Below are 24,284 nucleotides of genomic sequence, written 5' to 3'. Positions count from 1 at the left end.
AAAGACCCTCTGCTGACGGCTCTAAGTAAGCTCTGTGGGGCTGTGCAACCTATTACACCTTCAGCTCCCCAGCATAAAATATAAATACATATTAGTTAATAAAAAGTCTAGAGATTGCAGTAAGACTGTTCTAAATCAAAACACATCAAACGTCTGCGTGGAGCGCCAAAATTAGCTTATAAGATTTCTAAGATACCTAATTACTTATCTGGGGCTAGTATTGCAAAATGGACGTCCAACATCAAACGCATCAACCAAATATTTCACAAATGATAAATAAGTCACGCCTCTTTGAAATCAGACGCACACGAAGGTCTTTAATATGTATAATCACAGGTACAAAAGTTGAGCCTCGTTTTTTGACATTATCCAAACCTACATACACACAGGGAGGCTCCCGTTTAGATTCGCCCTAGAGGACCTTGGCCTTCAAAAATTTTTTGGCCCTATGCATTTTGTATGCCCCCTTTAAGACAAACCCTTTGATTCCCCACCAAAGATAGAGATTATAATGCACTTAAAAACTCCAGTGATGAAATCCGTATATTAAAATGAATGTATCTATGGCTAAATATACAATCGACAAAATAGTAAGACTACACTCTGGAACAATGGCTAAAGAAATTTGGCATGTTTCAAACCAGCCCCATTGAGAAGAAATTTATTTTAAAGTTAGGGGATGGAAGTCCAAGAAGATAGTTTGAAAATGGCTCAAAATGCAGAACAAATGTCTCTTGAGATTCACTAAACTAAAGCTTTCTTAGGAGGGTCTTGCAACACAAAATCCAGCCCGAAACCAACTATTACTACGATTCTTGTGTGTTGAATAGGCCACTTGCTAGTTTCCCACATAAAGGTTTCGCACGCAAAATCTGGAACTGTGCTTAGGAGCAAACTTTCCTTCTAGAGGCTTGGACAAAATCAACTTAAATCTTTATCAATAATTATATTATAAAAGTGTATTTTTACAACAAAAAAAAACTATAGTTTTACCAAATTAGGAGAACTAGACTTATTATGAGAAATGTTTTCTTTTACCTCAAAAATAGTTTTATGCAAGAGAACAACATTTTCTGAATAAGACAGCCAAGCGAAGAAGTCTATTAAAATTCTAAATAATTCATTAAGATTCTATTAGAGTAAGGTTAATTAAGATTGATTGAAATTATATTAAGATAATTAATTAAGATCTATTAATATTTTAGATATTGAGACTCTAGATGCTTTGCACCAAGGAGTATGTGAAACTTACAAGAGTGGAAACTGGTGCTACTTTCATAATTTAGCGTTTGGCAACGTTGGTTGATCCCAACTGCAGGGTATTTGTGTTTTTAAGTACTTGAAAGTGCAGGGGAGGATAAAGAAAAGAGAATTCCGCCACCAATAGGCCTATCAACTTAGTCAACTATTCGGTACTTGTATGATATACCCTCAGCAGCTCAAACAGTGAAGTTAGGTTAATCCTTATAAAATATACCTAAGTATGATAAAAAATATAATACTTCGGAAACAAATTTGGGCTATATTTTTGCACATTAGGGGGGTGAGGGAAAATACAGCGGGTATGTATGCAAAAAGTGTTAGCTACAATTATTCTAATATTATGTAGTAAGAATTGTTTTCTGACTTCAAACTGTCCAAATACTTTACCCCCACCCCTAAAGTACAAATACATAGCCCAAACTATGTATTTCCCATCTATTCTGACACTTCTCTTTGTCTTTTCTCACGCTAAGTTGAAATAAACTAGCGAAAGAAACCGGTTTACGGGGCATCAATGCATGAACAACTTAAGCTGCAGGGGGTATATCATACTAGTACCAATTATTTTATTACAAATTTTTCCAAGGAAGCCTAGGCCTACTTTGTGCCTACTATATTTTGGCTTAAAGTAGCTCCTGAGAGTAAAAATGGTGTTATCACTTTAATTCTGTAGCATTGTAGGTAAATTCTGTCATTATCTAATTTTCTCGTTTTTAAAAAGCCGCCAGACGCTAAACTGTTAATGACGCTAGCCGTTTTTAAAATCCCTGTCTTCCCATGTTAAATCGCCGAATATCTGAATGATAAATCTCCCATTCTTTTTATATTTCACTATCAGACTTGATGAATTTTTTTTTTCTACGCAAAACGGCTCATGGATAACTGGTGCAAGGAAAATCGCAAAATATTCACACAGATGTTCCATTGCAGCCGTAGCCGGCCCGAAAACTATCATGAGATGTATAAATAGCATAAGCAAGGGAATAGACTAAATCCAAGGTCTAGAAGCCAAGAAAATATCTTCAAACAGCTAGCTTTTATTAACCTAGGCAAGATGCGCCTAATTGATAATACAATTTTTATCTTGTATGTTTATTTTCTTGAAAATGTCTTCGCTGGCCTTGAAGATTAGATATTTCTTTGGATGGCTCCTATGTCCTCTGTCATATATTAATGGATAACTTCTGATAAATATCATTAGTTTCTCAGTTATTTGCATCGTATGGTTCAAAAAAGCGTTCAATTCAAAACCAAGGATGCGTTTTTCAACGGCTCAGTAGAAATATTTCGACACAGCCGTCCAACCGTTATGATGCGTAAACCTGCAGTAGAAAAAAACGAAGAAATTTGGCAGATCACACAACAAACGGCTGTTTTTGTGCAGAAACACAGCAGAGTGACCAAGAGGGTTATGACTGAAACTATCCAGAGCTTAAACTATGCCCCGGGCAAGGCCGTACCCAGTATTTTTTCGGAGGGGGGTTTACTCCCCAAAAAAATTGTCGGAGGGTGGGGGGGGGGTACGAAAAAAACTCAAAAAACACATACAGAATTTGTTTATATCCATTTTTGTCATGTTTTTACGAGTCAAACTAACATTTCGTGGGGGGTTAAGATCCCCCTAACCCCCGCTCTGGGTACGGCCTCGGCCCCGGGAGGAATCTCTTGCAGCATATATCATCCCCCATTACCCTCTCAAAACACACGATGAATGTTTGATAAACTTGGACTAACTTTCGATTTTAAAAGCGATACTTTCAAAAATGAAGCACAGGAAAAGTTTTTTGAGCACACACCTTAGCTAAATTCTAATTTATAAGGTTTTGAAGAATTTGTGTACTTGTTTTTTGCATTTGGATAAAATATATTCTAATATGGCTTAAAATCTTTCTGAAACCATTGGAATTGTGTTTTCAAAACATGACTGAACGAAAAGTACACTCACCAAAATTCATTGGGGGGGGGATCTTTTCTCTTGAGTTAAGACTGGTTATAGACGTATTCCTCTTCTTCCACGTAGTCCTCTAAGCCATGGAAATCCAGAATTAGTACAGATACAAGCTCTTTTTCCTATTGCATACAGAGCCGCTACTAGGGTCAGTTGTGCCATGGGAAAAATTATTGCAGTGCCCCCTCCCGATTCCCGGTTGCCCCCCACCCTTGAACACCTTTGAGTGCATAGTTTAGGGCACAGTTTATATAATTATCCAGTAAGCTTATCGCAGATCATTTCTGGTCTTCGTTCTCGGTGCGAACAAAAAGCTCCTCCCACTTCTTTCTTCACTTATGGATCAGTGTGTTTGCGTCTATCAATGAGAAATGATTACAAAGTGCATTAGTCGTAATAGCGGGTTTCCACTTGTTTCCGATTGTTTCGCGTCTGACTTGTCTACCCGTGAAAAGATCTGATGCCGCTTATGTTTCTATCTGCAAAAACGTACTCCGGAGGACTCGCACCCCGGTCCGGGTTTTTATAATGGGTGAGATAGGGAATGATCATACTGGATAATTATATAAACTGTGCTTTAGGGCTTAAAAGTATAACTCTCCTGACTTGTCTACTTTCCAAGAAGCCCATCATGTAGATCTTTACATGAAGTATGATTCAAAATATTGATTTTTATTCTTCTTACGAAGTCGATCTAAAACAGGATATACAGTTTTCACAGCCGAGTAACAGATGAGAAAAACAAAAAAGGGGCATACCTCCGTTTACATCCAATCCATCATCCTCTTCAAACTCTCCCATCAGAATAATTTTTTTAAATAAAAAATCACAAGATCATAAAAAAACAGATTGCACAAGTTCAGGAAGCACGGTTTTCGAGAGTATTGATAGACCTAAAAAAGAGGCTAATTAAAATATGCACATAAAAAATATATAAAGTAATGCAGAAGTGCCAATTTACGAAATTGAACGAAGGAGGGCAAGGATTATCTTCAACTTTTTTATGAACGAAAATACAAATAAAGTGTATTTTTCAATTCTACGGGGGATTTGCTTTTTTTAAATGAAAATTCTAAAAGGGTATTTTTTCAAAATATAGGGGAGGGGCTATTCCCCGATGCCTCCTCCAAATTTGGTTCCCTTAATGCGATATAACTTAAAATTTCAAACAATATTTTGGAATCACAAATCGAATGTTTCAACTTCAATTCTACTTATTTTCTCAAGTTTAACGAAGACACTACAGTCTAGAAAATATTCAATTCTAACTTTGATTTTACTGGAAAGGGGAGGAGAGGACCTGCATACACTTATAAAAATCTGGTTACAAATACAATCGGCCATGAGTGCGGTGGAAACTGTTACCTAAAGAAATTCTCTCAGAACGGGCGAAGTCTATGGTCATTTCTTTTCTATCCCTTATTACAATTTATTAAATTTATTTAGCAAAACTGTCTTATCAGATACAAAGATGAAAATTCACATCTTCAATCAGTAAAGTGCCAATGGATTCTCATTGTCGCTTGTCTTCTAACCGCAGACAATTAGAGACAATTTGATGCAAAAATTATTAATCAAACTTGATATTTGATTATTAAAGCAAGTCAGATTTCTAACAACAATATCCACTAAGCTTCAAACTTTTGGTTTTCATTTTTTAGGTTAATTAATTGTTGTGACTCTTGTTAAATTATATACAAATATTTTTGCAATTACCATCCGCCGGGCCCCGGTATTTGACACGCGGCAGGCTTGTATATATGGATTCTCGTTGTCGCTTGTCTTCTAACCGCAGACAATCTGCTGTCTTTTCATACTGCAGTGTTTTCAAATATAGTTGATTATTGAAGCAAGTCCAATTTATAACGACGATATCTACTAAACATCAAACTTTTTGTTTTTTTTTAAGGTTTTTGAATTGTTGTAATCACAAAGATCACTGGTTTAAAAAACAGTTTTTTTCCCTTGTTAAAATATATACAAATATTTTTGCAATTACCAGTTTTTTTGCTCTACGCAATTTAATGTCTTTTCATACTGCAGTCTGTTCAAAGAAATTTGATTATTGACGCTACTCTGATTTCTACTAAGCTTCAAACTTTTTTTTAAGGTTTTTGAATTGTTGTAATTCCTTGTTAAAATATATACTAGAACTTTTGCAATTATCAGTTATTGCTGTTTACGCAATTCAATGTCTTTTCATACTAAGGTCTATTCAAAGATATTTGATTAACAATGTAAGTCCGATTTCTAACAACGGTTCTACTAAGCTTCAAATTTTTTGTTTTCTTCTATAAGGTTTTTGAATAATTGTAATCCCTTGTCAAAATATATACAAATATTTTTGCAATTACCAGTTTTTTGCTCTACGCAATTTAACGTCTTTCCATACTGTTGCTGTTCAAAGATATTTGATTATTGACACTACTCCAATTTCTACTAAGCTTCAAACTTTTGGTTTTCTTTTTTAAGGTTTTAGAATTGTTGTAATCCCTTGTTAAAATATATACAAATATTTTTGCAATTACCAGTTATTGTTGTTTAAGCAATGCAATGTCTTTTCATACTAATGTCTATTCAGAGATATTTGATTAACAATGTAAGTCCGATTTCTAACAACGATTTCTACTAAGCCTCAAACTTTTTGTTTTCTTTTTTAAGGTTTTTGAATTGTTGCAATCCCTTGTCAAATTATATGAAAATATTTTGCAATTACCAGTTTTTTGCTCTTTAAGCAATTTAATATACAATTCTCCATAATTGAAAATTTTCAATTTTTTCACACAAGTGTGACAAGTTCAGTTCAGTTCATTTTATTTAACAGCAAAATACATTTAACTAATATTCCAATACCCGCCCCAAGAAAAATACAAAACAACACTTGCGACTGGGCGGGTACATACAACTCATCTACTAACTAATAATTAACTATAAACAAAGGAACAACAAATAAAAAAAAGAAGGAATAAACAGGAAAAAACATTAATAAAAAAAATTAAAAATAAAAATATAACTATGAACCTTGACCTAGTAAATATTTTTTCAATTTATTTTTAAATAAACCCAGGTGCTCAGCTACCCGAATGCTCTCAGGAACAGAGTTCCACACATTAGGTCCTGAAAATCTAGTATGGCAGCTGGCCGTGGTGCCACTTCTATTCTGGACAATGAAATCAATAGCATGCCGAGTTTCATAATGGTGCAAAGATCTATTGTCACTAATATAATCCCAAAAATCCTCTAGACTAACGTTATTCCTGCATTGATAGGCAAAAATTCCTATTTGGTAGTCCCGTAGCTGTCCTACATTCAACACTTGCAACTTATAGAAGCAAGCTGAAATGTTATGTATACCTTCACCATACCCACGAATAAGACGCATTGCCCACCATGTGACAATTGTGATTGCAATACTGATGTATATAAAAATGACGTCACTCACATGATTTTCTTTTTCGAAAATTAAGACTCTTAACTAGGCCCCCTCCCACCCTCATATTTTCCCAAAGTCACCCGATAAAAATTTTGACATAGCCATTTTGTTCAGTATGGTGGAAAAATCTAACAGGCTAACCATGTCTTTGAGGATGACTTAATCCCCCACAGTCCCAGGGGAAAGGGCTGCAAGTTATGAACTTTGCCTATTGTTTACATATAGTATTGGTTATTGGGAAGTATACAGACATTTTCATGGGGGATTTTTCTGGTGGTGGTGGGGTTTGGGGGAGGGGTTTACGCGGGAGGATCTCTCCATAAAGAATTTTTTCATGGGGGAAGGGACATTGCTATGAAGGGGGTGCCGGATTTCCCAGCATTATTTAAAAAACGATCAGAAATTCAATTTAAAAAACAAGTTTTTTCAGCTGAACGTAAGGAGCAACATTAAAACTTATAACGAACAGAAATTATTACATATATTAGGGATTCACCCAGTCAATACCTCCCTCTTTACGCGAAAGTTTTTTTTAGTACTTTCAAAAGAACTATTTATTCTAATTTAACGGCCTTTGTGATTCAGGGGTCATTCTTAAAGAATTGGAACAAAATTCGAACTTCAACGTAAAGAGCAAGGTATTGACTAGGCGAACCCTCTAATATATCTAATAATTTCTGTTCATTTTAAGTTTTAATGTTGCTCCTTACTTTCCGTTGAAAAAACTTGTTTTTTTTTATTTAATCGCATTCAAGGTCAAATCCAAACAGCCATTTAAACTGAGACCCATTTATTTGTCTCAAAGTCTATAAGCGAATTAAACAGCCCTAAGAAGGGAAAGTGGGAAATCTTCTTCTTCTCTATTATATTTCTGGGGATAACCCCCCCCCCCTCCAGAGAACAACCAAAAAAAGGAGAATATTCATTTTAAAATGAATATGACTATATTCACTTTGAACATAACTGACCGCAATAGCCAGATACCCTCTCCCTTCCAAAAAAAGTCCTAAATCAGCCTGGGACTAATAGAAGAGTTGTGTCATATCATCTCACCTAGTTTCTACAGGCAGTCAAATTTATACTGCAACGAACTGCTTGTAAATAAACACACTTAATTTGTCCTTGGACTCCCCCCCCCCCGCCATTTCTTAACTTGTTACTGATACGGATTTCAACGAACGATAAGCCAATTACTTCTAATTTCAAAATTACTTAGGTAATTAAATGGAAACCCCGACAAAAAAAATCAAGCGGAAATAATTATATGCCTTGTTTATTTAGTTCTTTTTTCATCATTTTATTTGTCTTCAGATAAGGTGTTGTGTTCAATATGAGTCAAAGGTTTTAGTCTTATGATGACGTAAACCATCACTTATCTCAGTGATTGTCATTTCAGTTGAAAACTGACAAGACTTTTAATTTGCAACAGCTTTTCCCTAACTCCTAGCCGAGTGGTTAACGCTCTGGACTTGAAATCCTGAGGTCAGGGGTTCGAATCCTAGTGTCGCTGGTTATTTGGTTTGGGGCGGGGATTAATGGTGCGACTCTGTAAGCTTAGCCGGAGTCAGCCCAGTTCTAAATGGGTACCTCGAGAAATCTGGGAGGAAAACACAGAAACTGTCGGATGATTTGCCCCCAGCCACGTATTGCACTCCCAGCCGAAGGCATCGAATAAGGAGATCGGTACCGGCCACAGTTTATAGATTATATAAATCTATAATTATATATAAAAAATATAGAAAATCTAATTATATAAATATCTAATTATATAATTATATTTATATAATCTAATTTATATAAATATATAAATCTAATTATATAAACTGTGGTACCGGCACAACGCATACATTGGTCAGCATGCGAAAAAGTTAAGTTTTTTCCCTAACTGAAAAGCTCCCCCAGCCAAAGAAATACAATTGGACAGTGGCGCCAAATCACGAAAATGCAGGGGTGGAGGCGAAACATACTTTTCACTATCTAGGAGGCAATTTTGTTGTTTTTTTTTCAATTTTTTCAGTGAAAGTACAAAAGGTATTTTTAGATGAAAATACCCCAAAAACATATTTTTCATAATCAAAGAGGAACAATTCCTCTTCTCCCAATTGAAGCCCCTAGACTTGGATTTCTTCAAAGTGAATAAAGAAAAAAGGGTACTTTCGCATTATCAGGGCCTCTCTAAAAAGTCAAGTTTGGTTAATACTAATGAAATAATATAGGATGACTATATAATAGTTTAGAAACAATTTGGGCAATATATTTGCACATTAGGGGGAGTGGGGGGGGGCAAAGTATAGCATATAAAAATACGTAACTTAACCTGGCCAAGGTACCCCCCCCCCAAAAAAAAAAACACCAAAAAACAACACATTAAAGATCTTGAAACCACGCTAAAGAATGTATTTCTCTACTTCGGTGTATTTAATCATCTTGTAAAAACTGGTTTTTCATTGCGTCTTTCCCGTTTGACTGTAGGCTCTGTAGCATCTCTTGTTGGACTTCTTTAGAGGGGCCCTGATAATGCAAAAGTACCGAAAAAAGCGACATCTTATTCACTCCATATCTTATTCAATCTCAGTCCGTGCAATATAAAACGCAATTAAGGGATATAAATCTGATCTTACTGATGGAGTATGAGGGATTATAATATTAATTGAGTTACAGAGATGAATTAGACCAATCAGAGACTAAAGATGGAGTATATCAAAGGGACTCAAGGAGATCACCATGTGGCTAAATTTCCCCGTCGAGTGTTTCCGAGTGAGTTTTGGCAACTTAACCTGAAGTGTTGATTCACTGAAATATTGATGTAGTTGGAGGATTCTCTCAAAACCCGTTCTTGGTTCTTTCCGCAAACTTTCTCCTTAACGGTTTGTATAAATAAGCCCGTTCTTTTGCACTAAGATCTTACCTCTAAGATCTAACATCTTTCTGCAAGGATTTCCGTTCTTTTAACTCATCTTTGTTCTAAGATCTTACAGCTCACTGATGTTAGCAAAAAGTGTGAAAGACGCCATCTTTCTACCACATAGAACAATGATGAGAGAACTTTGATGATGCGCTCATCATTATGCTTAGACTGCTGATCAGAGCAGAATAATGAAAGACGTTCGCAAAAGAACACCATAAGATGTAAGATCTTAGTGTTAAGATTTAACTTTTAAGCGTTCTTTTTCAAAGGATGGAAAATCTTAGCACAAATACGAGTAACAGAACGGTCCTAATGATGAAAGAACTTTGATGATATACTCATCATTGTTCTTAGACCACTGATCAGACCAGAGTGATGAAAGGCGTTTGCAAAAGAAAGCCATAAGATGTAAGATCTTAGTGCTAAGATTTCACTTTTAAGCGTTCTTTGTCAAAAGATGTAAGATCTTAGCACATAGATGAGTAAAAGACCGTCCCTAATAATTTACACATTCAAGCAGATGATAGTAGGAGAGCAGATAGACTAATCTCCTTCCTGTAGATGATCTCAAATCGCATACGCACAAAAGGAGATGGAGGGGGGAATCTCCAAAGACTACTCGAAAGACTTTCACGTGAAAATGCAGCTTTTTGTATGCTCTGACTCAAAAGGGCTCAACGCCATATTTTGCGGGGCTCCATGTGCTTGAACAGTTAACTCTGTATGTAGCAAAGGGCTCATGCCTCTGGTAAACATATAATGACCTATTACGCACCCCTTTGTCAGACTCCACAGCTTGGATAAACTCCTTAAATCATTTCCATGTCCTAGCTCTGTATACATACGGACTTGAGACTGGTTCATAATACTAAACCATTTTTTAATTCTTTAATAAGATAATGCGAGATAACAATGGGCAAACAAAGAAATATACTATTTAAAAAGGTGACACTTAATGAACCTTTCTCCGGGCGGTTTGTTTAATGTTGGTTTCACGTAAATTACAGGAAAAAATTACGTATTTTCTCATTTTTCTGTTTTTTATACATTACGCCTCGTCGAGCATGAATTTACTTCTCGCAAATAAGGCAACATACTCAATCAATTTGACTACATAAAAATCAACAAGATTCCACCCTTAGGGAAAAAATTCAACTAGGGAAAGACACTGTTGTTCATTTTCAAAAGAAAAATAATCGGACGAAAATCCCTTAAACAATTTATCTACACAGGCCTCACAAAACAAATAGGCCTACAGCTATGAAGATATTTCTTCCCAGGTTTCTGTAAAACTGTTAAATCGACAAGTAGGGTGAGGAGGTTACTTAGGAGGTGTTTAAGGAACCCTTTACCCCCCTTTTAAGAGTACAACCAGGAAATTACGTCGGGGGGGGGGGGGTACTACCAGGCTTTTCGTTTCTAGCAAGATTTAAATAGGAGCATTTTTCGTTTTCATCTCTTGACACGTTCATTAAACATCTTTTCCCAAGTGGAGTCATTGCCCCCTGGCCACACCCATGTCTCCCCTGCTCCAAAATTCGATGATTGTAACAAAGCACAACCTAGGCTATATCTTAAATCTGACATCCCGAAGAGTGAGGGGGGCCTGAGGTCCGGACTTCCCCCGAATGGTTTAAATTTCAGCAATTAGTTTTTTTTTCCATATCTTTGCAAATAAATCGTCTGTTTTTACTAACTTTCCTCCCCATCTGAAATAAGCTACAACCTATCATGTCTGCCTTGAGTGTGCTTGACTGAAAGCACCGATGTCCATATTGATTTAAATATTTATAATTGCCTTGCGAAATTATGATTCTGTCTGGTATAGAAAACGCTTTTTATTGTCATTTAATTCTTTCTTAATGTGCCTTGCCCAAGGAGCAACACGCGTTGTAGCTAACTAAAATAAACTACATACGAAACTATAGCCAGGCGCCAATTTAATGAACACACATTTTTTTAAGGCCATGAGATAAACAAAAACATATCCTTGATCAAGACTAAAAATCAAGTTTTTTTAACTGAAAGTAAGGAGCGACATTAATACTTAAAACGAACAGAAATTATTCCGTATATGGAAGAGGCTGTCCCCTCCTCAACGCCTCGCTCTTTACGCTAAAGTTTGATTCTGTCTTACAACTTTATTTTTTAAAACAATAAAAAACTTAAGCGTAAAGAGCGAGGCGTTGAGGAGGGGACATATGCTATGCTTTACCCCCCCCCCCTAATGTGCAAATATATAGCCCAAATTTGTTTCTAAACTATTATATATTCATCGTATTTTATTTTATTTCATTAGCATTAACCAAAATAGCACTATATAAAAGAGTCCGTTTAGTACAGGAGTACCAAGAATTATTTCAAAATACCCGGACAGAATACTTAAGCGAAATAACAACTTTTATTTTTTTTAGAGTATTGCCATGGATAAACAAAAATTGTCATGGCTTATTGTCATGGACAAAAACAAATCAAAATGCCTGGACGGAAAACCTAAGCGAAATAGTAACTATTAATTTTTTTCTTTTTTAGCATATTGCTATGGACGAAAAAAAATATTTCAAAATGCCAAGACAGAAAACCTAAGTGAAATAGTAACTATTAGGCCCTATTATTTCTTTTTTTTTTTTTAGCATATTGCCAAGGACAAAAAGAAAAGAAAAAGAATTATGTCAAAATTCCTAGACAGAAAACCTAAATGAAATAGCAACTATTATTTCTTTTTTAGCATATTACCAATATATATATATATATATATATATATATATATATATATATATATATATATATATATATATATATATATATTTCAAAATGCCTGGAAAGGAAACTATAGATGTATTAAAAACGGTGACAAACTGAAATGTGCTTTATATGCAAATGTAACTACGATTTACGATATCGAGCAACAACTTTCCTTCAGGACTTAAAGACATGAGCGAAATGACTAATTAAGAAAAACCTGAACACACTCCTAACAGTATATTGAATATTAAAAAACGAAATAAATTCTTAAAGATTTTTCATACCAGCAACAATCATGCTGCATTGGCCAGCTTTTATGGTCTTAGCATTGGTGCAAACGAGAAACACTTTACAGAGGGAGAGTTTTTGAAAATCACGTTGATAAATTGTTCCAAATATGTACTTAAATGTCTCCGCAATTAAAAATAAATTACCGAGATAATCAAAGAAATTACATTGTAAGTTAGAACAGTTCACTGTCACATTTAAAATATAGCGAAAAAATAGGGACGAACAGGTGAAAAATGATTTGGTGTCTAGCTGTGTGCTTAGCAATGCAGTTGATGAAAACAAATTCATCAAGATTGTTTTAAAATGAAAATATTGTGTTGTTTTTAATTTTCGTAGTTTGACTGATATTGATCCATAGCCAAAAACAGTTGCCAAGCCCTACCCATACCTGCCTCCAATTCTGAACTAACAGGTCGATTTATTATATATAATTTCCTGTTATAAAAAAAATGGTTTCGTTTATTCGCAAAGATCCAATCCTACTCCAGAACAGTAAGGAAACTATGGAAGTATTGTCAAAAAAAGGACCAAAACCCCAACCAGTCCCTTGCATCCCACAAAAATCAGAAACAAATGCATAAAAATTCTAAATCGGCTGAGTTTTAGGGCTCAAAAACTTTCTTTTATTTAGCCTTCCAATATTCCACAAAGTTTAACTTTTGCGTGTTTATCTACAAATTGGACTTAAAAAAAAAGCATGGTACTTGTCTAGGATCCAGAAAACCCGCGAGAAAGACCACATCGAAATCTCAAAGATGCTTAATGAAAAACCAATTTTCGCTGCATAGTGAGATAATGCTCACTCCGTGACATTAAACTTCAGTTTTTTGTGGTTGAAGGGGAAAAAAAGGTTCGAAAAATAGGTGCAAAAAGGTGCAAAAAAGGTTAGGTTACGAATTTAATATATGCCATGCTTTACCCCTTCTCCCCTAATGTGCAAATATATAGCCTAAATCTGTTTCTGAACTATTATATTTTCATCCTACTTCGTTTTATTTCATTCGCATTAACGAAACTTCATTTCTCGCGTGTTTTCCGGATTCTAGACAAGTACCAAAAGCACATGCTCTTTTGGGTTGTTTAATTCCTAAAAAGGGACCTAAACTAAATTCCCTGCTTTTGAACCCCTCCCTTCCCAATTAAAAACCCAGTGTTTGTTCGACCCTGATGATAACATGTTTGTAAATCTAGATGTTATCCGACACTTAGAAAGCAATAAAAAGACCCATTGAAACCCATTGTAACAAATTTCATTTTGTTCTATTCACTTTTTTCTGGAGGGTAGCATACCCTTAAGAAACACGATACTATCGGAAATATCCACCTAAATCGGATACGGGTACTAAGAAGAAGGGGAATAGGAAGAATGAGATTTCCGTTGCACTTTCTGCCATAGTGAAATTTGAACTGCGATATACTGAAATGAATTTTAAATTAACCTGTAATTTCAGCTGATGGTATATATAATGACGGTTTTCATTGTAATCATAATTAAATGTATGTTGTATTGAGCTTCTGTGGTTAACCACAAGATGTATTAGCAGACTTTGACCAAGATTTGTAACAACAGTGTTTCATATTTTGGCAACAAACTTTAAAATAAAAAAAAAAAGATAGCAAAAGTTTAAAATTTTGAGTGTCTTGAGTTTCAAGTCAAGCTACGTTTAGAAGTTGATAAGTCAACTGTATTAGCCAAGGCTGTATCCAGGAAATTATTTCAGGGAGGGGGGCTCTCCTCGGGTCGGACCTAACCCATGTCTAACGGTAAAAGAAGACAAAAGATAAGAACATAAAATACCGTATATTGAAGTTAAGAAACTTAATAGTTACAAAATGAATTCACAGAACAAAATCAATTCGACGTGTTTTTTGAGTTGCGAACATTGATTGCGAACGTGTTTTTTGAGGGTATCCATGCTTTCTAGTGCGGGCCTTTTCCCTTGAAAGTATCGAAATAAGTCGTTATCCGCTTGTCGCTTTCTCATTGTTTCAGTGTTAGATACAAACTGACCAGTGTCAAACTGATACAGTGTTAGATACAAGGGATTGGATTGCACCAGCTAAGAGAAGGCTGAGCTGAAGAAGATATGCTGCCTAATCCTAATAATTGACTTTATTGTTCACTCAACGGCAACTAGTTGAAGCTAAGCCGGTAATTAGAGTGACCTTGTGATTTGGTAAGCTTAAAATATGGGAGTTACATAAAGAGTTCAAAGTGGTGAAAAAAGCAATTTTCCCGGACATTCCGGGGGGGGGGTTCAAACCTCCTAACCCTCCTGGATACGGCCTTGGTATTAGCAGACTTTGACCTAGGTTTGCAAAGGTATGTTATTTAACAATTTTGGCAATGAGTTTGGCCGAAGTCTAAAAATGTCAGGGAATGTCTCCTATTTAAACTAGGCTGTCACTAGAAGCAGGATAAGGATTTAAATCCACAGGTATTAGGAGACTACAGCCAAGACTGATGCCCATTATTCTGATTAACTTTTCTCTTTCACCAATTTGTAGGCAAGAATTTAAACTTTTTAGGATAAGGTCTGTCAAAAGGTAAATGAAGGGAGGGGATGTCCCCCCCACTGCAACATCCATTCTAAATAATAAAAAAATTCCCTGCAAAAATCAGGGTTTGAGTTAGATGTACCACGTGGCTATCGACTATATTCTATCGATTAGTAACGGCGGTGTAATCACCAGATGTCTCCTCTAGATTTACTTCTTGCTCGAAACCAGAGATTTGATGTGAAGCAATAAGCTCGAACCAAAAGTATTTTGTTCTCACTTTCTAGGGCTGTATTGACAGAACGGTCAAGATGGTTAGTCCACGTGTTACGGTGAAGGATGATAGATTGCCAAAGGATGTGCTTTTTAACCATTCATCTGGGGCCAAAGAAAAGCAGGCAATCCCGGGGACTGGATCACAAGAAAAATCTCGATGAAACTGGAACTTCACAAAAGGGCGTAACGAGTAGTCTAAAGCTTTAATAGACTGGGGTGGAGCAGGAGCGGGAGCTGTGTTAGCCTCAAGCGGTTTGATGCAACTAACTGTGGGTAAAGCAGTAGTATCTGATATCCTAGTAGATTCAAGATACTCCCTTTATTCTAGTAGATTCAAACTACCCTCGGGCATCAAGACCTACTTTTGGCCGAAAATGGGTCTTGACTTACGACAGTAGAGCGGTTACGGCCGAGACCGTCAGAATTCCTCCCCAGATTAAGTGTTTTGCCGGGACACTGGCAACATTACAATATAGTGGTTTTTCATTATTTCGGAAAGTTGTTGACCGATGTAGATAACAAATTAGATGAATGCATATGCCGCCCGAGTTAACATCTACGAAGTTGATTTCCAGTTCTTACATAAACCTAGGTAAACTTGGAAAGATTTTGTGCTGGGTGAATAGAACTAAAAAAAAATAAAATAGATCTATAGCCCAAACGAGATTCCAAGAAGGTATTTTAACCTTCTCCGACTAGTAAGGTTTGAATATTCTAGATGATCGAACTTTGAACGAACATTCAAAATTATTGTGAAAGCATTTTTTGGTTAGAGCTAAAAAAAAAAAATCATACTCAAGAGAAATTAAAATATTAATGTTAAAGAATTAGTTGTTCCAATTGATTCTCTGCCGTACTCCCCCTTAGCGATACTCTTGAGGGAATAATAAAACTGTAACAACCTAAGCAAAAACTAAACTACTATTAGAACAAAAAGACCTCAGTCTTCATCTTTGAGCCTCCTAGGAAAATTTTATTCAGAGACAGAGCCCTGTAGACAGACCCGCACCCAAGATTTGTTTCTGGACAGCTGTAATACAATGAAACTGAAAGCGAACTTAAAATCAATTAAATAGCTTCTTTGATAAGTATAAAGCAAGAACTTTATTGTTATTAAATAAAAAAAACAAGTTTTTTAAACTGAAAGTAAGGAGCGACATTAAAACTTAAAACGAACAGAAATTATTCCGTATATGAAAGGGACTGTCCCCTCCTCAACGCCTCGCTCTTTATGCTAAAGTTTTTTATTGTTTTAAAAAATAAAGTTGTGAGACAGAGTCAAACTTTAGCGTATAGAGCGAGGCGTTGAGAAGGAGACATCCCCTTTCATATACAGACTAGTTTCGGCTTTTTTTAAGTTTTACTGTCAGTCCTTACTTTCAGTTTGAAAAACTTGTTTTTTTTTTATTAAATTTCTGGACGTTTTTTAATTAATGAAGGTTTTTATTTTGGCTCACCGTACATGAACAATTAAAACAAAATTTTCATATTAATTTACTTTTATTTAGTTAAATGGCTTTCTCGAAACTTGTTTAATTTTATTTACGAACTTTTTTATTAGTAATAAATATACGTATATGAAAGGGGCTGTCCCCTCCTCAACGCCTCGCTCTTTACTCTAAATTTTTTTTTTTTTTTAAAAAATCTATTTGTGTGACATATTAAAACTTTTACTTAAAGCGTGAAGCAGGGCGGCGGTGACAGCTCCTTTCATATACGGAATAATTTCTGTCCTTTTCAGGTTTTATTGTCACTCTTGGCTTCCAGTTAGAATAACTTTTTTTCTTAGTTAATTTATGAAAGTTTTTGAATTAATACAGGTTTTGATTTTGGATCACTGTACATGAATAATTAAAACGAAATTTGCATATTAATTTACTTTTATTTAGTTAAATGGCTTTCTCGAAACTTGTTTAATTTTATTTACGAACGTTTTTATTAGTAATAAATATACGTAACTTACGAATCAATTTACGTAACGAACTTCTATATTCATATATTTTTAATTTGATTATTAGGGGTTTCACCCACTATTCAATACCTTGCTCTTTAAGCTAAAGTTTGAAATTTGTTTCAATTATTTAAAAACAACCGCTTAATCACAAAGGGCGTTAATTAGAATAGACAGCTCTTATGAAAGTACTAAAAAATCATTGGCTTAAAGAGCGAGGCATTGATTACGGGGTGAACCCAATTATGTATGTAATATTTTCTGTTCGTTTGAAGTTGCGATGTTGCTGCTGTTGCAGTTGAAATACTTGTTTTTTTATATTAAATTTCTGATCTTTTTTTAAATAATGCTGGGAAGTCCGGCGTCCCCTTCAGAGCAATGTCCCTTCCCCCATGAAAACTTCCTTCATGGAAAGATCCTCCCACATAACCCCCAACCCACCCCCCACTACCAGGAAAAATCTCCCCTGAAAACGTCTGTATACTTCCAAATAACCAATACTATATGTTAACATTGGGTAAAGTTCATAACTTTCAGCCCTCCCCCCGGGAATTTCGGGGATTAAGTCATCTTCAAAGACATACTTATTATATTTTCGAACATACTGAACAAAATGGCTATCTCAAAATTTTGATCAGGTGACTTTGGGAAAAAAATGAGCGTGGGAGGGGGCCTAGTTGCGCTCCATTTTTTTTGGTCACTTAAAAAGGGCACTATAAATTTTAATTTCCATTCCAATGAGCCCTCCCACGATATTCTAGGACCACTGGGTCGATACGATCACCCCTGGAAAAAAAAAAAAAAAAAAATAAAAACGCACCCTTGATCTTTCTTCTTGCAAAAAATTCAAAATTCCACATTTTTGTAGATGGGACCACCTTTAAAGTAAGTTTCTCTGACACGATGAATCTGATGGTGTGATTTTCATTAAGGTTCTATAGCTTTTAGGGGTTCTTTCCTCCTTTTTTCGAAAATCAGCCAAATTTTCTCAGGCGCCTAACTTTTGATAGGTATACTTAAACTTGATGAAGCTTATATATTTGAAATCAGCATTAAAATCTGATTCTTTTGATGTATCTATTTGTATCAAAATACCGTTTTCTAGACTTTCGGTTAGCATTGAGCCGGGTAGCTCCTTACTTTCCTTTCGTTACCACGAACTGTTTGATTGTAGCTAGTTTTGAGTAGTGTTGGGCGATGTCTTAATTAAACAATATATCGATATTTTTACTTTCGATATTCGATACATAGATTTCGATATTTCTGATCAATTTTTTGCTCAAATTAACTTTAGGGTTTGGCAAAATCTCCCGCGTAAAATTCCCCCATGGAGAATTTCTGCTGCAGAAAATTACCACTCCCACGAAAATATTCCCCAGATAACTTTGAAAATTTTACCTGGGTTATTTCACTCGCCCCCAAAAATATTTGTTTACTTTCCAATAACAAATATTATATGTAAACACTTGACAAATTTCATAGCTTACAACCCTTTCCCCAGGGACTTGCAGGGCAGTGTCATCCCCAGAGAAATGATTACTTGACCTGTAATAAAACTGTAACAACTTAAGCAAAAGAAATTTTACACAGAAAAATCACTCGCCCCCAAAAATATTTGTTTACTTCTCAAGAACAAATAGTGTAGAAATTTTACACAGAAAAATCACTCGCCCCCAAAAATATTTGTTTACTTCCCAATAACAAATAGTACATGTAAACACTAGACAAATTTCATAGCTTACAACCCTTTCCCCAGGGTCTTGCAGGGCAGTGTCATCCCCAGAGACATGATTACTTGACCTGTAATAAAACTGTAACAACTTAAGCAAAAGAAATTTTACACAGAAAAATCACTCGCCCCCAAAAATATTTCTTTACTTCTCAAGAACAAATAGTGTAGAAATTTTACACAGAAAAATCACTCGCCCCCAAAAATATTTGTTTACTTCCCAATAACAAATAGTACATGTAAACACTAGACAAATTTTATAGCTTACAAAACTTTTCCCAGGGACTTGCAGGGTCGTTTCATCCCCAGAGACATGATTACTTGACCTTTCAACTATACTGATCAAAATGGCTATCTCAAAATGTTGATCGGATGACTTTGGGAAAAAGGAGCATGGGATGGAGGGTAAATCTAGTTGCCCTCCGATCTCTGTGGTCACAAAACGGGGAACTAGAACTGTAATTTCCGTTTGAGCAGCCCCTCTCCCGATCTTGTATGATCATTGCTTCGATACGATCACCCTGGCCAAAAAAAAACAACAGAACCTTTTAGGGGCGTTCCCACTCTGTCTAAAAACATTTTTTATATAGATTTTCATACAAATTTTCTGAGGCTCGCAGCTTTTGATGGGTTCATGAAACTTGATGAATTTTGGCCATAAAAAGCCAATTTATTTGATGTATTAATTGTTATCAAAATTCCGTGCTTTAGAGTTTCGGCTGTTATTGGGCCGAGTTGCTCCTTACTTACAGATTGTTACCACAAAATATTTGATTAAATGATCAGGCTTGGAATCCACTTTCAGAAAGGACATTGGTGGCGTACATGGCCACTAATTGGTAGGCTACTTGTCTAGAATAAAGAAAACATGCGAGAATCGTATTGCGAATATCAGATAGGCATTATCTGGAACTTACATAAGACGTTGTATAAACAAGGGATTTCTCACTCCGGGAACTATATTTAGACTTTAGTTTTTTGGGGGGGCTAGGGGGAATAAAAGGTACCTAGGTTTAGTTAGGTTACGTATTCAATATACTCTATGCTTTCCCCCCCCCCCCAATGTAAAAATATATAGCCCAATTTGTTCCTGAACTATTAGATTTGTATCCTATTTTGTTTTATTTCATTACCATTAACAAAACTTCACTTCTGGCGTGTTTTTTGGATTCTAAACAAGTACCCACTAATTTTATGACAAGTTCGTATAGGTATTTCTGAGACCCATATTACAAAAACTTCCACGACTTGAACTAAAAATCACTTTTTACTGGAACTAAAAACTCCCAACTGAAAATCTGGAGAGCCTCTCCACACCCTTCCAATAAGTTTCCATTTCCCTTAAATCTTCCCTTACAAAATCCTCCTACCCCATTCAGGAAGATAGATGCAGCTGCTGACGAAGCTTACTTTGCATTGACTACTGAAACTCCGTCATGTGCTCCCCACAAACTGGCTTGATTCTGCAGTGGCTGAATCACAGGGACTGTGACGACACTTGCATCTGTTGATACAGATCCGGGTTGCAGCGGTAGCTAGCAACCTAGTAAGAGACGATCAAGTCCAATGTTAAGAAATATAAAAACCCATAGCTCCTAAAAAAGAAAGTCAGATCAAAACAAAAAGTACACTATTAGAACCGCCTTGCCCGAAACCCCTGTATAGGAAACTTTCTGTCCCTTGGCTTGAACAGCAAGGGAAATATATTGGCTTGAAAATCAAGAAAAGTGGAAGCTACTACAACATTCTGCCTAAACAGTATATTTTTTTTTTTTTTTTCTTTTGCACAGATAGCTTGGCACTGGAACATCGTAGAGAGTTGTTCAATGGCTCATTTTAAAGGAAATTAATTGGGTTAAAAATCTTTTGTAACTAAAATAAATTATTTCTAAGGGATAATACATTTTTCCACTAAAAACTGCATTCTTGATTGACAAACCATTGCATATAGTATTATGCTTAGTTAGCTGCCCGAGTCTTTGAGGTTCGTCTCTTACTATTCCAAAGAAGAAAATTCCAGTAAGGGTCAATCCATGTCTCTTGCTATTTTATTCTCAACTTAAAGATGACATTCATAGTTAATACACAATTTCTAGAAACGTGAATTGAGGTAGTTGGCAATCGTGACTTGACCTAAAGTGTGATTTGAGCAAGGCCTATAAGCTTAGTAGATATTTTATGCAGCCAAGACTTTTGGAGGTTCTCTGCAACTTTTAAGAGTACACCCACACTAAACGTAGTTTAAGAACAGGCCTTTGTCAACTTATGGATACAGCTGTGCATGCTCTGTATCAGCATATGTGAGTCAGAGGATTGAATACATTATTCTTCTTCTCGGCCAATTGCGAAGTAAATTTCTATGTTGGATGTTTTCTGCTGGACGTTCACCGGTAGATACCAGAAAAAGCCAAAATGATATCGTTTTCGATAACGACATTGAGGTTTCGATATTCGATATCAATATTTGGTGCAATATATCAATATCTAATATCGCCCAACACTAGTTTTGAGGGGAAATCTTGTAAGAGCATTACAATAACATTTTAAAACAAATTCTGGTACTTATCTGTTAGCCAGTACACACTCGAGAATTTGGATCAACAGGTACAGAGTTGAAACATCTGAGACGCTTGGGAGATAGATAGGATAGGCCTATATATAATATGAGCTGTATATCTACACATTAGAAGGGATTGGAGGTTAAGCATAACGGAGCTGCATGTAAAATGTAACCTAACCAAAATACCAACTAAATATTTATTAAAATATAGCTACAATGTAGTTTTCCACTGATCCGAAGCTAATTGTCTCCGTATAAAACAGCAATAAACCGGTTGGTGTCTGATTTTACAGATACAAATCCTCGAGCGTATACTGGGCTACTGGCTAACAGATAATTACCCAAATTCTTATAAATCAGGATTTAGGAAAAGTATCTACAGACTCTTTTAGCCTCAAAATCCAAACAGTCTTGGGCCTCATTTGCACAGTAAATCTATTCCTTAAAATTTCATTTTTACAATACACTTTGTTCCAAGTTCATAAAAGGGTAGTGCCCTTTGGGAGGTTCCAGGTTCATTACCGGGAAGTTTTATTATTATTATTATTTAATTGGCATTATGAACATAGCCCAAATTGTACATTTCCCATGTGTTTTTCCGTTTCTTCATTTCGTCAGCGTTGACAGTGACACATGGCAAAACGCAGAGGGAATATATAGATTGGCTGTATATTTGGAAATTAGAGGGGGGGGGGGGTAAAGCATAGTGGAATCGCAGTAGCCCCAATTCTAGGCTTAAACCCAATTCCTGTTGCTTCAATAGATTTTTAAGCTTCAAGGTTTTTTTTTCTAAATTTAAATAATAAATTTACAGTTATTTAAAACCTTATAAATTGGGATTGAGCAGAAGTATAGGTTCAAAACATTTTTGAGCAGAAGTGCGTCATTTGAGCAGAAGATCTACTGGTACTTGTGCATTATACGCTACCCACGAAAGAAGTCAAGTATGGTTAATGCTAATGAAATAAAATACAATAGGATGAATATATAATAGCTAAGAAACAAATTTGGGCTATATATTTGCACATTAGGGGTGGAGGGGGAAGCATAGCATATATTAAATACGCAACCTAAACTAACCTAGGTACCTTCCCCCCCCCTAAACCCCCAATAAACAATAGTTTAAATATTGTAAACTCAATGAGAAACCATGCTTTGGGATCAATTTATCTAGCAAATACCCGTTTGTCTGGTTTTCGTGTAGTATTTCCTTGTACATTCTATAGCCTAGAGGTGGGTGACATAGCCTATAATGGACCAGTACCGATCTACTTTACAAGGTTTTTATTTTATAACTAAAAGTTTGCTAAAGGTCATCAACGGTCAGTGCCCTCTGAGGGAAAAAGCATGGGTCAATATATACCAAATCATATTATTGAGTTTCAAATAAAGTGAATACACCATTCGACGTCTTTTTTGATTCGTATTACGAATATAATAAGCATCTCTACTGTAAATGAATTTCAGCCCCCCCCCTCTAGGCCTATAGCCCATACCTAACCTAACCTAACCCTGAAGTTGCATATATAGGGGGGGGGGCTGGAAATCAAATCCTATAGAAATGCTTATTTTATTCGTAATAAGCATAAAAAAAAAGGCATCGAATGGTGTATTCACTTTATTCCTAACTAAATAATATGATTTTGTAGATATTTACCAAAGAATGGAGGTAGGTGCTTCAAAACATCTTCCCAGGAGATCATTGAGGCTCTGGATGCATTCCTGGCGGTTTTATTCACATAGCTCAACTACTTTCCAAGATAGTCCCTAACCAAAACCCCTCATCTAGAGGACTATCTTTAAATAATTACCAATTTATAGTAATATGTCACAAAACTTCATTTTATCCATCAATTATATTAGCAGCCGTCTTCCTTGTTTTATCCGACAGTAATTGTTCTCTCTTCCACGTTCAAGAGTCAACTGATTTCAGAGAGGAATAATAAGGAGCAGAATTAGCACAAACTCCGCCTCAAAAGCGCATCAAAAAGCCTCTGTATTATGGTACAAAGTTGGTTGATTTTCTTATTTTTTTTTTTTTACATTATTAAGATTTGATTGTCTAATATTAAGACTTGGCATCTACGCAGAAGTTATTTTCGGGGGGGGGGGCAGTAATAGTTTTTAAAGAAGGTTCAGTTATTAAAAGAGAAAATTAACTTGATAATTTGCATAAAAAGTAACCAGAAATTCCAAAAATACCAAGATTCCAAATAGGAGTGGGGTCTTGGTCCCTCCCCCATGTACGTCCCTAACCTAGATCAATCAATTACATTGTATGGAACTATTACTTCTAGTCCCGCCATTCGTAAGTTATATCATAAGTATGAAAGTAGTGCATAAGGTAGGGAGGGGTTAACCACGAATTTCTTTTGAGGAGGGGGATGCAGGGCTGTGTAGTCAGTTATAAATTATAACGGTACTTGTGTATTGTAGCGACCACACTTTGAAAAAGCGATGTAGCAGAGAAGCGGTGTAGCGGTAGCAGAGAAAGCGGCGTAAAACCGCTTTCTCTGTGTGTACTCGGAGATAATTAGCTTAGCTTGAGTCAGATAAACTACTAAGCAGGTACATTTTAATTAAATATTTAATATATAGAGTTGGTTAGGTTAGGCTAACCACGGATATAGTTGGTATTTTAGTGGCCAACTATATATAACCATATATATAGTCGGTAAATA

At 35.7% G+C, this 24,284-nt stretch overlaps 1 protein-coding gene across 1 annotated transcript in view; it reads right to left on the bottom strand.

Annotated features, from left to right (window-relative positions):
* The window catches only part of LOC148953797 (uncharacterized), an 86,305-nt gene extending 62,802 nt beyond the window's left edge, over positions 1–23,503 (bottom strand). The window contains exons 1-2 of the mRNA XM_089085647.1: positions 23,415–23,503; positions 3,970–4,104 (exon numbers count right to left, since the gene is read on the bottom strand). Of these exons, the coding sequence (XP_088941773.1) occupies positions 3,970–4,012 (43 nt within the window). The 5' untranslated portion in view covers positions 4,013–4,104; positions 23,415–23,503. The remainder of the gene's footprint in view (positions 1–3,969; positions 4,105–23,414) is intronic.
* Between the last annotated feature and the right edge of the window lie 781 nt (positions 23,504–24,284).

The sequence above is a fragment of the Artemia sp. Qi Xiang Cuo genome, chromosome 3, assembly GCF_049724085.1.
Source record: "Artemia sp. Qi Xiang Cuo chromosome 3, ASM4972408v1, whole genome shotgun sequence".
Classification (NCBI taxonomy): Eukaryota; Metazoa; Arthropoda; class Branchiopoda; order Anostraca; family Artemiidae; genus Artemia; species Artemia sp. Qi Xiang Cuo.
The sequence above is the reverse complement of the archived record's forward strand: the minus strand, read 5'-3'. Positions and strand labels throughout refer to the sequence as shown.